Genomic DNA, 13,946 nt, shown 5'->3' on the forward strand with positions numbered 1-13,946 from the left:
ATACAGAATAATTACTGTCTTTTTAAGTGATGAGGGAAAGCCCAGATGATGATGATGTCATGGTTTTGGAAACCTCTGATATGTTGAAGGACACATTAGAATTAATAGGAGGCACACCTGTGGAAGTATTTTGAAGGTCTCACCTGGAACTCATTTCCTTCTGGTTTGATATGATGGGGAAGTCAGCAGATATCAGGAAGAGAAACAGGAGCTGATCTGGTCTGGTTCTTCCTTTGGAGTAACCTCCAGATACTTGACAGCATCATTGTTCATCTGTTCAATTGACATGATGGGAATGTCTAACCATCATGGCGTTCAGGAAGGAGACGGGTTCTGTTCCGAAATGGCCAAGTCAACCCCAGAACAAAAGCCGTAGACCTCATGAAGATGCTGGTGAAACTAGTTAGACAGATTCACTATCCACAGTGAACCGTGAGTGAGGAGGAAACCACTAGTTCCTCCTGTTAGTGTCTATACCAGACTCTAAATGTGTCGTTCTACAATAGTGGAATGATCTAGCGAGCGTTACCAGAACTGTTTATTTTCAAGAGCAGAGAACATCTGCTCTACCATTGGTGTTAGGTATAGTAGTAGCTTAGAATTTGGCTTGTGAGCTTTTCTTCCTCCAACCTACTCTACCTCTTTGCCTGTCCTCTATTTCTACATTGTGTCCTCTGACAGAAACAGTAGCAGTCTTCCTCCTAAGTAGTTTATGTTAGGATGGATAATAACTGCATGAACTGAAGTTCAATATTTTTGACAGACACTTCACTCACTTTGCATCCAAAGAAGTGGGATGGCAGATTCAGATACTTGGAGAACCATTAGCGAAGCAGCTGGTGCTCACATAGAAGACTGATTGGGGATTTGTGTGCATTGCCATGATGCATAGACTTTGAGATTCAGCCAGAAATGCAAGGAAAGTTAAGATGAGCTTTGAGTGTGTGATGGTAGCCATCCTCATCTGTGTACTAAAGGAGACAGAACTGAGGTGTGTGTGTGTGTGATCTCTGACAGATTAACACTGGTTCTGTCTGGAAGAGTGGTTCGAAACCAAAACATTCGTATACTTTAAGATACGTAACAGTTCTACTGAACCCGGAGGAAATGGATCGAAACTTCTGGCTTTGAAGAAACTTTATTCTGATATTTAGCAAACAGGAAAAATGTTGATAATCCTAACTTAGGTAAAACATAAAAGTTTGATCTGATTTAATGCCAGAGAATGAGAAGTAAAAGTTAAGTCATTTTATACAGTGTATGTAAGTATCTGTTTTCAATCAGCTGTGTTGTGTGGTAGTGAGTGATGAGTAAACTAAGCAAAGTTACATGGTTCTTTAAATGCGTCGCCGTGTTCAGAGTTGATGTCTATCAGTTGGAAGAAGGAAGGAACTGACCAGGGAAGCAGACCTTAACCTGCATACCTCTCACTCTCTCAAACTGTGGCTTCCTATCCTCCAACATTTGACTCTTTCAGGTGACAATAAATACAAGTCATCCAACAGTAAACAGACATTTTAATTGGTCATAAAGAAAGTACAAGAAATAACAGTCTTTATTTTAGTAAAATAGGGAAGGAAAAAAACAGCTTCTCTTTGTAACTGTACTTTTTTTAAGTTTACGAAGAAATACTGAGCAGAAAATGTTGGCGAGATAAATCACCAGTCAACAGTCAGAAGGAGCTCATGTACTGAGACTCACAGTGATCCTCAAAGCCTCCACCAGGCAGCTGAAGCTTTGTTCACATCAGCCACTTGTCTTTCTCCTTGCTGAAGGTCTCGGCCCACTGACGAGTAAGCTGTAAATAATGGTCTGCTTGGTTTGGTAAGTAGTCCAAATATAAACGCGCCATTGTCTTCTTGGGGACAGCCCTTTCTATCTGAGTACCTTCATGCCATTGGTTGAAGGAGGTGATGGTGACGATTTCTGGTCTGACAGACAGAGCCGCCTGCAGGGACGTCTCATAGTAACGCCCGTTGACCCGGTTTCTGGTGTTGTGGTTGTTCCACGGTCGCACGGCGGTATCCACGTAGCCTGGACCGACGCTGGGGATAAACAGCAGGTTGTTTGCATCACAGAACTCCTTGATGGCTTTCCAGTTCTGGTGGGAGGAGCCGAAGGAGAAACCGTTGGAGGCAAAGTAAGTGTACATGCCGTCAAAGCCGCTGGCTAGGATGTCATGTTTGTGGCGCTCCTCCACAACCAGGGCAACGAAAACGCCATCGTAAGGCGTCCCTCTGATACTCTGTGAGCCTTTGGCTGTCAGGAGCTCCGTCCAGGATTCGGGTGGGGTAAGGTAGGAGTCATAGACATAGAACAGTGGTAGGACTTGCCCTGTGCTAGTCCTGAATCTGTAGAAGGCGCCATGGTTTCCATATCTGAGAAAAACAGAGCGAGACAAATGGATAATCCTAAGAATTTCATATCAAGGTAGCTTGAAGTTAAATGGAAAATTTTCCAGTCATTTTGACCATTCAAAGCGGATTACATTACCATTCACACTCACATTTATATACCTATACACAAGCAAGTTGGGGTTAAGTACCTTGCAGTGCCCAAGCAGGAATTGAACCTACAACCTTTTGATCACAAGACAACTATTCTGGTAGTACTACCTCTCCTACTACACAGATAATGATAATGATGTTTGTCCTAATAATAATGATGTAACTTTTCACCAACTCTTCTATTGTGGCATCCTCTAACACCTTCAGCAATGCCATGGTGATATCTGTTATGTGTTTTTGTACCTCTGAGGTTGGACTGAAATAAGAACCTAATGAATGAAAAACTGTCGGCTCTTCTTTCCGCGGTACAAATGTACTTCCCTCTTGAACCTGCTCTGACTCCTCGGTAGTTCTTAGTCCTGGTGAGAACACAAAACATCTACCATAGTCATGACATCCTACCAGAGCCGCACTCCCCAAAACCTCAATTATTACTCTGTCAACTCACTGATAGGAAATGAGGAACCATCTATATTCAACCAGCTGCTCCTCATCATCACCCTCTGGCCTTCATCTTCAGTCCTTTAATGCAGAGCTGCACCTGTTGGAGGCAAACCCCACCCAGCACATACACATAGACTGGAAAGGAGCTTACTTGTCAATAATATATTTGATGTTGTCATGCATGCTCTGGTCCGTCCGTCCCTTGTACGGCTGAATGTGAAAGGCCACCTGTGCACAGAGACAGGAGGATGGATTTTCAGTAAAAACACCAAAACAAAACAAAAGAACCTGGAGAAGATGGAATGTTTCAAATTTGGAAAATGATTATCTTCTTGAAATCTTTTTTTAATTAGCAAAAAGCTAGTTAAAATCTGCTATACACATACTGCTATACACTATTTTCTGTACTGATATACTGTATTGTAAATAGTATTTCTAGCTCCAACATAAATGAACATTATGTACATTTTTGAAAAAGTAATCCATCCAAGTTGCACATTCCTGATCATGAGTCAAAAATTCCTCTAATAGCTGCACAGTATTTTTATGTGATAGTCTTGCACAATATAGCATGATCATTATTCTGGCTGTTATTGTTAATCTTCTTTTGTACATATAGTTTTAAAAATTTAAGGACCTTTTGTCTGAACTAGTATATCTGATGCTGCTGTTAAACCTGAATTTCTCTTTGTGGGACAAAAAATATATATTTCTATTCTACTGCGATATGAAAAACAGTAAAAAAAATATGCTGCCTTGATTGTTTGATTGTTTTTTAGGATCTCTGCAGAGGAAATAATACACACCAGTGTGTAAGCAAAACTCAGAATACCTTATTTTTTCCAAGGAATAACAGAACATACGTACCAACTGACTCCCATCCTAGGATCAGTTTACCGTAGTCATAACATACTGTAGCAAACTGTTCTCTAATCTAAGATAATGTGGTTCTGTGTGGTAAAGGCCAACACAGGGTCCATATCATCACATCACCCCAAACATCTGTTCAGACATTATGATACACAGAGAACATCTGGAGTCTTCTCTGTGGACATCAGTTCATTCTTCTTTTGTTCAGCACATCTCACAACAAGAGACAAAAAGGCAACAAGAATGAAACAAAACCTTTTCTAAAATTCCACCTCCTTGTTATTTTTGATTCTAAATCGATGTCGATTTAAGTGTAACTAAAGCTGGAGGCCAGATGTTCTGAACCACTGGTTGAAAGTCCGAGTCGCTCGCTCTGAACAACTGGACCTGCTGCTTTCACAGCCTACAGGACCAGCTGATGCCAACCGAACCATCCAACTCCCACAAGATCAATAGTGAAGGAACAAACACACCAGCAGGTGGCAGCAATAGAAGATATACAATAAAAATGAAAGGGATGCACATTAAAAATTGTATGTTTTAAGGCACAAGCGAGTGTGACTAGGATGGATGGAGACATTAAGCAGCCAACCTGCAGCTAAAAATGGTTCTACAAAGTGGAGTTGTACATTTCTTTCTTTGCACTTCACAGCTCTGGTCTACTTTGTGTTGGTTTATCACATAAAACCCTAATAAAATACAAGGAGGTTGGAAGTGTTAATGAGACCAGATGTTAGAAAAGTGCAAGGGGTGTGAATACCTTTACAAGACTCCATATTAGATTCAGCATCAGCCACAAGCTGAACAGAAGCAGAGTTTAGCTCAGGATGAACATTTCTGAGGAACAGAACAGAGAGCCTGCATCCCACAGACGTCCCATCATTCAGGTGGTACAGGGTCAGCCACACACGTGTACCAGGTTTCTATATCCTTATGGGAACCAATTTCTGTCTACAATGTGGGGTTATGGAGACCATTGCTCTTTGTGGGGACATTTTCTTGGTCCCCATGAGGGAAATTGTTGTTTTTGGGTTAATGGTTAGATCAGTGATGGTTAGGTTAGGGTAAATGTTAAGGTAAGGGTTAGATATGTGATGGTTAGGGTTAGGATTATGGTAGGGGTTAGGGTGTAGAAATAAATGGAAGTCAATGTGAAGTCCCCACAAGTGACAAAAACACGACGGTATGTGTGTGTGTGTGTGTGTGAAACAGCTGTCACTGCGATCCAGTGTTTAACTCATTTAATATAAAGACAAAAAGATTTTTCCTCCAGTAACAACTTCCACACCTAAGAGTGTGTAAAATAGTGCATGAAAACCTCTGAAGGTACAGAGTAGAGCTCATCCAGGCCAAACTGCAGCGTTTCTAGGGCTCTAACATTGACCAGTGATGTATAAAGTGACTGGACGGCTACAAGATCCAGATGGATGTCCCTGAGAGCTGGACCTGTTCATCCAACCAAACAGGAGCAGGATCATGATCTCATGATCTCAGATCAGGTAAAGCAGCTGCCAGGATTGGGCACCAGCTCTAAACACTGCTGCGTTACCATGGAAACTGTTTATGAGGACCTTGCAAACTCCGTTGGAGGAAGTGGTGGGCGTTGAATGCTCTCTGTTTGCAGCTGCAGCAGAACTTAGTGGCTCCTGGCACCTGAAGCCAACAGGCTGAGGTAACAATCATTATTATTACTCATATCTTATATATGTAAAGGTAAAAGGTAAAGGTCATTTTATTTATATAGCACATTTTCAGCAACAAGGCAATACAAAGTGCCTTGTTGCAACTGTGTGTATATATATGTGTGTGTGTGTGCCTGTGTGTGTATACACAACCAGTAATTCAAGAACAACCAGTAATTCCAGTACAACCAGTAATACCAGAAGAACCAGTTAGATCAAGTTTTACCAGACCAACCAGAGGAATTTTAAAAAATCCATGGTGGCTCTTAGTATCTGTGTGTTCCTTTGTGGCACATTGTGTTGAAAACTGTACCTACCCTCTTGCTGAATCTTCTCAGCACTGATCTTTATCCCTGATCCTCCTCTTCTGGTTCCCCCAGCCTTTGCCTAAGCAGATCATTTTCAGTCCTCAAAACCAAGTTCTGCCTGCTTATGTCCTGGATCTCTAGACAATCTGCCTCATACTTGCTATGCAGATTGTCCAGTTCATCGCAAAAACTGTCCAGCTCTCCAGATTGCTCATCCATTGTCAGCTGTGCCTTTTTCAAGTCCATGAGAAGTTCCCGGAGTCGTCTTCTTCTCAGAGACTCAGCTCTGTCTCCTCCTACGCTGCACGAAGAGAATCGAGCTGTGCCTTCTGTGCATTGTTCTCACTTGCCAGCATATCACATTGTGCTTGCAAGTCTGGTCGCCTGCAAGCACTTCCGCAAGACTTGGAGCGCTCAAGCTTTCTATGGAGACTTTCAATAATCTGGCAGAGCTCTAGATTTTCTTTCTCCAGTCTGTCGCGCATCCTGTCATCATTCCACAATGCTGGCAAGCTCATCAGGCACATGGTGTTCACTGCTGTCTTCAGCCATGTTTTAAATTCAATTAACAGTACCTTTGAAGTGCCTGAATAAAATTAATTGTACTTATCCGTACTTGTGTTGCTGGACAGTCCAAGAGTGTCGGGATATGAAATGCAGTTTTGTTCTTGTGTCTCAACGCAGTCTGATATTCAGAACAAATGAGTTGCTCTGTGGACGTTTGGATTAAAGGGAGATGGATCACAGTCATCAGTGATGTCATATAGCATGGGACCATTTTCCTGCCACATATTACATTGTGGGGACTCACTGCTCTCAAAGAAAAAAAATGCTGTTTTAGGGGTAGTGGTAAGGTTTAGGACCAAGGTGTGAATTGAGTTTTGATTGAGATTCGACAGTAGAAATGAAAGGAAGTCAATGGAAAGTCTCTGCAAAGACAGCGAGATAAACGTGTGTGTGTGTGTGTGTGTGTGTGTATGTGCGCACACGAACACACACACACACACACACACACACACACACACACACACACACACACACACACACACACACACACACACATTATGAGCAGGAGGGGAGTTCTAACAGTTGTGTTGCTATGCAGTCCCACACAGAACTCACTGTGATACACTTTGTGTTCTGACATGTTTCTTCCTAACTGAATTGCATTCAGCAATGCATGATATTATTGAACATATCATACTGCTACAAGTACACCAGAGCTAGCAAAATGCTAATTTCCATCCCTAGGCCCATAAAACATACAGCACACTAAAACAACATTAATGCATTATCATAAGAAAAGATGCCTATGTCAAATTGCTGCTGTGTTTTAAATGACAAAAACTGTTTGTTATAAAAATAGTAACTGTAACAGGAAGTTTTTAAAAGGGTAGCTAAGGTTCAATGATCAATTAACTTCAATTCAGTTTATTTATATAGCGCCAATTCAAAAACAAATGTTGTCTCTAGGCCTGTCACGATAAGAAATGTTGCTGGGTGATAAATTGTTCCAGAAGTTATTGCGATAAACGATAATATTGTTGTTTTGAGACCATTCTTAAGCAATATAATGATAATGGCAAAATAATAATTCTAAAAGATCAGTAAACTTTAAATTCTAATGAACATTTAACACTGGACAACATTTTAAATATCCAAAATAAATAAACAAAACAACAAATAAAATTAATTTTGAAGTCTTTGTAAACAAAATTTTCCTTCAAATAAGGTCTAGTTGAGACCAAAGCACCAAACTGAAGACTTTTATCATCCAGTTTTTGGTAGAAAGAGAGAAAAAAGAGATAAACGATAAATCATGCCAATGGAAATTATTGAGAGTCTCAAGGTACTTTACAAAAAATAAATTTCACAGTGCTAATTATTGACCTACCATGCTTTAAGCCAGGGGTGGGCAATCCTGGTCCTCGAGGGCCGGTGTCCTGCAAATCTTAGATGTCTCCCTGGTCCAACACACTTGAATCCAATAACTGAATCACCTCCTAAGTGCAGTCAAGTTCTCCAGAGTCCTGCTAATGACCTCATTATTTGACTCAGGTGTGTTGAAGTAGAGATGCATCTAAAAGTTGCAGGAGACCGGCCCTCGAGGCCTGGAGTTGCCCACCCCTGCTTTAAGCTGTCCCTTAAAAGGGCGATAGGTGGTGCTCTCTCTACTGGTAACAATCAGCATATTTCATCTCCTATGACCAATAAAAGGTTTTCTCCAAAAAGGAAGATTTTCTAAATTGAACATCACGGTTCCAAATCTGGTGCATCAAAACTGCTGATATTTGAATGAACAAATGATGGGTCTCATTTATTTGAGTGAAATTGAGGCCAAATGATTACAGGGAAGAAAACCATGGTGTGATCACAGAGCTTCATTCATTCAGTAATTAGTCATAAGGTAAAAAAAAAACATACCGGTTGTCTCACCAGTTACCTTGATGCTGTGTCTTTGGGCAGCATCCATGACAGCAGGAACCAGATCCTCAGTGGGCTCCCCATGGTCATCTGCCACCCCAGGTGGGTACCATGACAACACCAGCACTCCTACAAACCCACGGCGTGGAGACAAGAGGAGGACAGTCAGAACCGCATCAGAGTAGAATAAGTATGAGAAACATCAGCGCAAACCTAAGTAATGTGCAATAAAATCAGCTGGAAGGTTTTTTCTCCCTTGTGATGTCATATGAGCATCACAAGGCCTTCGTCCTCGCCGGCCACCCAGTTTATATAGCACACCATATTCCTCCTGGGGGCGCTGTAACGCACTACACTCACTCGCTTCCTGCTGTTGGTCAGCGCGGTCTCCGGTCCGCTTGGCGTTCACATATGTATTTGAACCGCATCAGAGTTCACTGCAACCGAACCCAGACAGACGTTTGTAGACGGACCAGAGTTGACTTTTTTCACTTGCATCAGAGTTTATTATGCATTTGCACCTCCCCAAACAAACCAGAGTTGGCTTAAAGCCAACTAAACCAGGCTGGTAGAATGATGTCTAGTCTACTAGGCCACTTTCAGCAAAAGTTGATGACTGATTTTGTAGTCCTGCCATCAGCAGCATCCATATTGAAAACTCAGGTGACAAGAAGGGGCTTAGCTGTCAGCTAATCACCCCTGCACCACTTGTGGACGTGAAAGTTATGAGAGTCCATTGCTGCTGCAGCAAGAGGACCCACCGGTGGACACCAGAGTAGACGGAACCCCTCAGGGTTTGCTTGGCTCTGGAGACTCTTGAAGCAGCTGAGGGGCTCTGGGGCCCCGAAGGCCTGCAGGTTCCCTGGCTGTAGACGTAAAAACTCAAGAGTGGGAGAAACTTGCTGAGGCAGTGGAGGAGGACTCTGGTTGGGATCAAGGAAGTTCTAGAAGTCCAAACAATGAGTAAGAAAGGGTGGAGTGGTGGTCCAAATCATTAGGAAAGTGAACCAAAAAGTGTTAGAAATATCAAAAGCCTCTCTGGGAAAATCTCTTCCAGGATTCTGGAATGATGGAGCAGAAGGAGCTGCTCAAAGGATCATGGGAGTTTGGATGTGGAAAGGAATTATGACCAGGTGTCAAAGGTATTTTGTCGTGCGTTACTAGGAAGTACCTTGGTAGCTTTTAAGCTGATCCTTTATGATTAAAGCATGTGCTGTTCCCAGTGCAGTGGGCGCCTGGAACTCACTGGAGGGACGTTAAATCCCCCCAGTCCTGGAAATGCCCTGACATCCCCCAGAAATAGCTGGAGAGTGTTCCTATGGAGGGGAACATTATGGTTTCCATAGTGACCCGACCTCAAAAAAAAGAAAAAAAAAAAGGTGAATATAAGTAAGATATAATTCATATCTGACATCTGGCTACCTTAGCTATCTGGAAAATGTTGCTATTTAAAGCCAGTAATTGAATAATGGTCCCGGGTTTCCAGACTGCAGGATTCTGGTCCTGGACCAGCTCAGTCTGGACAAATGGGACATTTAGTTGAAATGTTTTCCAGATCTGAGTAGATATGAAATACATTTTATCTTAAAACTTTATTTTTAAGATAAAATTGCTGGAAAAAAAAAATCCAACCTCCATCCATCCGTAGAAATATTTGCTATAAATCCAAAGGGAATTTTAATATTTGTATTGGTAGAATATATAACAACCCATGGAACAAATGAATTGTCCCTGTTAGCTTCTTCAGTGGGTGGTAGAACCTGGATCAGATTAGATCCACTTGTCTCTACTGGATCCTGTTTCTCTGAAGACAAAAACCCATCAGACTTCTGACATAACATTCTAAAAATCCATGGAGATGATGCATATATTGTTTTGCTTACATATTCAACTGCTGATGATTTTAGCAGAACTGTGAGTTCAGCCAGAAACCGAACCGAACCTCTCAAGAACCCATGCAGTGTTTTACCTGATGCAGCCGCTTCGATCTGCGCCATGTGGGACTCCAGCACCTTTGGGTCCCTGGAGCTGTAGGGCCCCAGCTCAGGGTAGAAACTGGAAGCGATGTCCTCCGGAGGTGTGTGTCTGCCCTGAGCGTGGCTGGCGGCGATCTTCGGGTCCCAGTGGGGCACCAGCGGGTGATCCCAGTGGATGTACTGGTTGTCCATGCTGGGGGAGCCGTACCACAGGTAGTAGAAGATGTGGACGTCGTAGAAGATGCTGGAGTCTCGGTCGGATTTGGTGAACACCACCTTGGTGTCGCTGCCGCCGGAGCGGAACTGGCCCGGCGACGCCAGCGTGCCTCTCCCGTCCGGCCGCTTCCTGTCGGACCTCTCCTCGGCGAAGTCCATCCCGGGCGCCAGGTCCGAGAAGCCGTCGCTGGGCTTCAGCGTCCTGAGCCCCATCATGGTCCCGAAGATGAAGAGTGTGAAGAGGAAGAGGGCGACTATGGCCTTCCTGCGCATCCGCGTCATGGCCGCTGTCCGTGGTGCTGCCGCAGGAGAACACAGCGCAGTCCGCCGCCCTCACCGTTCCCCCCGCATCAGCGGCGCGAGCCTCAGCAGATCGCCTCCCGCGTCCGTCCCGGAAACAGCCAGCAGCCGGGCCCCCGCTGGCCTGTCCCCCATCGAGCTGCTGCGGTCCGTCTTTCTGTCAGGGAGGCCGCATTTGTTTGTGTGACGGAAGCGGCAGGGCGGATTAAGGTCGACCGGAAACAGTCAGCCTGTGAGGGTCGGTTAATGGAGGAAGAGGAGGAGCTTCATGACATCTATCTATGAGACAGTGTTGGGGGGGACGGAGCTGGTGGTCCCACTTTATACATTCATCTACATTCCAAAGAAACCCGCTGCAGGTCGGTCCCATTTCAATGTGTAATGGAACCACAAAGTGTTTTGACGAAATAGAGTCAGAGATTTATTTTTTATTTTTTCAAAAGATTCGCACCACCACACTAAGACATGGCAGCCAGCTCCACTGTTTAATGAGAACTAATTTAGAAAGGAGGCCTTTAAACAAAGAAAAACAACAAAACGTTCAGTCCAACCTTTCGATTCAAAACGGATAATTTCATAAGCTGACAGAACATATAGGCTATCCAGCTTGTAAAAAACTCCTAAATCAACAGAACAGAATCCCTGTTATTTAATTTTCTCTTCGACAGACACACTGAGGTTGTTCTGGTGTCCAGTTCTTCCATGTCTGGTCCGGACGGCTGTTTGAAAAAGCTCCACACACACCAAGAGGAGACATTATGTTCATGAGGATGACTCCACTGCCTCTCACTTTCTTCTCATGATTCTTTTTTTTTCTTTTCAACTGCAATAAATTTATTCTTTTTCATTATCATCTGAGTAGCTGCCTTTTGTTTTCCATTGTCAGATGTAACAACCATCCACATCCTGTCCTGTGTTTCTGCTTGCAGTTGTGCTAGCAAGCACGTGCTATAATCTAGCAAAGGAAGAATTATTCCAAATTCACTGCAAAAAAAACCCAAAAACATCTTTTTTATTTTTTTTAAGTATTTTTGGTCTAGTTTCTTGTAATTCCTTAATATTGATGAAAACTATTTGTTCCATTGGCAGATAAATTCACTTATAACAAGAAATTTTCCCATAATTGAAATGATCTACCAATGGAACTACTTTTCATCAATATTAAGGAATTACTGACTTAAAACAAGTTATACCTTGCTGAAAGTTTTTCTATAAGTTAATTTTGTCTTATATCTAAGATATTTGCACTAAAAACTAGACCAAAAATACTTGGTAAGAGTTAGTGTTTTTGCAATCTATATTTCTACCTTTGTTTTTTTAAAGTGTTATTTTCTAAATCCAGCATTAAAAGCAACTTTAAAGGAAGAGAGCATCAAAAGGTACTTTACAACGTAAAAAATCACATTAAGCCTCTCTCACCTCGATGTCAGATTGTCAAACTCCTAAAATAACAAAGTATCTAGTTTCTGGTAAGTATTTTGGAAATTCACACACAAGCATTTTGTAACAGCCCCCTACCAAAGGGTGAGATTTAACCTACCCTGGTCTCCCCTACCACCACAACAGCTGTTAAACAGAGAATGTGGACTAGAAATCATTTTTCTGCCATTGCTTTGTTGCCCGTTTAGCGTCCACTAAAGTGCCCTTTAATTAAAAGCTCCAAGTCTTTAAGCTTGGATGACATCTTTGCCATCACCCTAATCTTGAATTACTTTAGAAACTTAAAACCTTCTTTTTCTCTATCATGGGCTCTAACTCATCCATTTTAATGAGAAACTCAGATGTTAAACACTCATTTTAAAGAAACAAGTCATGTAAAAAAAATCAAACCTGAATCCGGAGATTTCTTGTGTTTTAAAACTGAGCACAGAACGGGATTTGATTTTACTGAATGAACAAACTGACCACATTTCTCCTTCAGGTAACTGAAGAACTGCGAGAATGTGTGACTTTCTCTCACCAGTATGAGGGACTGAAGCCAAACGTTCACCATTTTGTAAATGATGTCATTAAAAAAAAACAAAAAACAGAGTTTTCACACTAACTAGTTTTCACACTCTCATACAACCTGTTTACATCTAAATGTGTTTGAGGGATTCATTTTCTTCATTTGAGGAAAAAAGAAGCAGCTCTTTACTTTGAAATCTCTTGGTAATCTTTTCTGAATTACAACAACACACATGTTGAATTGATTTATACCCTGATATGACTGTGACTCAATATCAGCTTCAAGAGTTTAGGGTTATCAGCGCTGAAGTTGATAGAACTCTTACTAAGTCGACCAAACACAGAGCTGAGTTTTGATGATATTTTAATGGGAAGTTTCCTTAAATAGCTGTGTTTTTTGCTCTCGTGTAATTTAAAGATATTCCGAATGTTTGGGGAAGCTGCCAACCTAAATTTCCCCCCTCGGCCTTGGAGAAGTGACTTTTAGAAATCCAACCACTGTCAGCATCCAGGCTGGCTGAGTTGTAGAAAACAAAAACGGAACTTTTTCTCCTCCTGGTGGTAGGATGCAGCAACTTCACCTTAAGGTCTGATTAAAATAACCAAAGTGCATCAAATTTAATGGGCTTTCAATATAACTATTGTATTGTGATAACTGGTGACTGGCTTTATCAATTGGAGGAGGACATAATAATGATTTCTTAGACTATCGGTAGAGAAATGCCTGGCAGCAAACACACCAGGACAAACAAATCATCAAAGAAATTAATTGAACCTCGCAGTAAAAGACATTCAGTTGGATGAAACATTTTAGGCATTCCTCAGGGGTTTGCTGGGATTCTGGCTCATTCCGAAAAAACAGAGCTGGAGTAGGAGGAATGATGCTTTTAGGAGCATTTGGAAAAATTACACACAAACATTTTTTAACAGCAGATTTCTTTGTCATTTCCAGAGCTGGCTGTTTCAGTGTGAAGCTTCTGGTTTTTAACATTGTTCCTTGCTGGGTTCCCACAAACCCCGACAATGACTAAAACGGCGAGTCGCTGCTTGTATCCAAACTGTATTAATTCCTTATTTTCTTTTCTTTTGGTATCAATAAAGTATTTTGGAATCTAATTCCTACAGAGAGACATCAGCTGAATGCATCACACACCAATAGATCTGGTCCATTCCTGACAGGGAATCTGCTGGATTGGAAAATGTTGGAAATCTTCCAGTTAAATATCAACTGGGATCACAAGAAGAGACAGATGTATCACTAAATAAGACATC

General features: G+C 42.0%; 1 protein-coding gene and 1 long non-coding RNA gene across 2 annotated transcripts; one reads left to right on the top strand and one right to left on the bottom strand.

Annotated features, from left to right (window-relative positions):
- Window positions 1-1,499: 1,499 nt before the first annotated feature.
- On the bottom strand, window positions 1,500-10,921 carry maneal (mannosidase endo-alpha like). The gene is made up of 4 exons (XM_028036909.1): window positions 10,205-10,921; window positions 8,255-8,364; window positions 3,103-3,179; window positions 1,500-2,378 (listed from the first exon to the last, which is right to left on the bottom strand). Exons 1-4 carry the CDS (start codon window positions 10,707-10,709, stop codon window positions 1,742-1,744), a joined length of 1,329 nt encoding a protein of 442 aa, XP_027892710.1. The 5' UTR covers window positions 10,710-10,921; the 3' UTR covers window positions 1,500-1,741.
- A 100-nt stretch (window positions 10,922-11,021) lies between these two features.
- LOC114156461 (uncharacterized) lies at window positions 11,022-11,580 on the top strand. Its single transcript, XR_003597945.1, has 2 exons — window positions 11,022-11,086; window positions 11,396-11,580. It is a non-coding gene; the product is annotated as an uncharacterized LOC114156461 (long non-coding RNA).
- The last annotated feature ends 2,366 nt before the right edge of the window (window positions 11,581-13,946 follow it).

Source organism: Xiphophorus couchianus, chromosome 13 (genome assembly GCF_001444195.1).
Source record: "Xiphophorus couchianus chromosome 13, X_couchianus-1.0, whole genome shotgun sequence".
Classification (NCBI taxonomy): Eukaryota; Metazoa; Chordata; class Actinopteri; order Cyprinodontiformes; family Poeciliidae; genus Xiphophorus; species Xiphophorus couchianus.

Bases quoted from the DNA above. Each gene is read 5' to 3' on its own strand.
- maneal (XM_028036909.1), bottom strand. From the start codon at position 10,709: ATGACGCGGATGCGCAGGAAGGCCATAGTCGCCCTCTTCCTCTTCACA. The intron at 8,365-10,204 runs GTAAAACACTGC...GTGGGTTTGTAG, and splicing joins GATCGAAGCGGCTGCATCAG to GAGTGCTGGTGTTGTCATGG. The intron at 3,180-8,254 runs GTAACTGGTGAG...CTCTGTGCACAG, and splicing joins CCCAAAGACACAGCATCAAG to GTGGCCTTTCACATTCAGCC.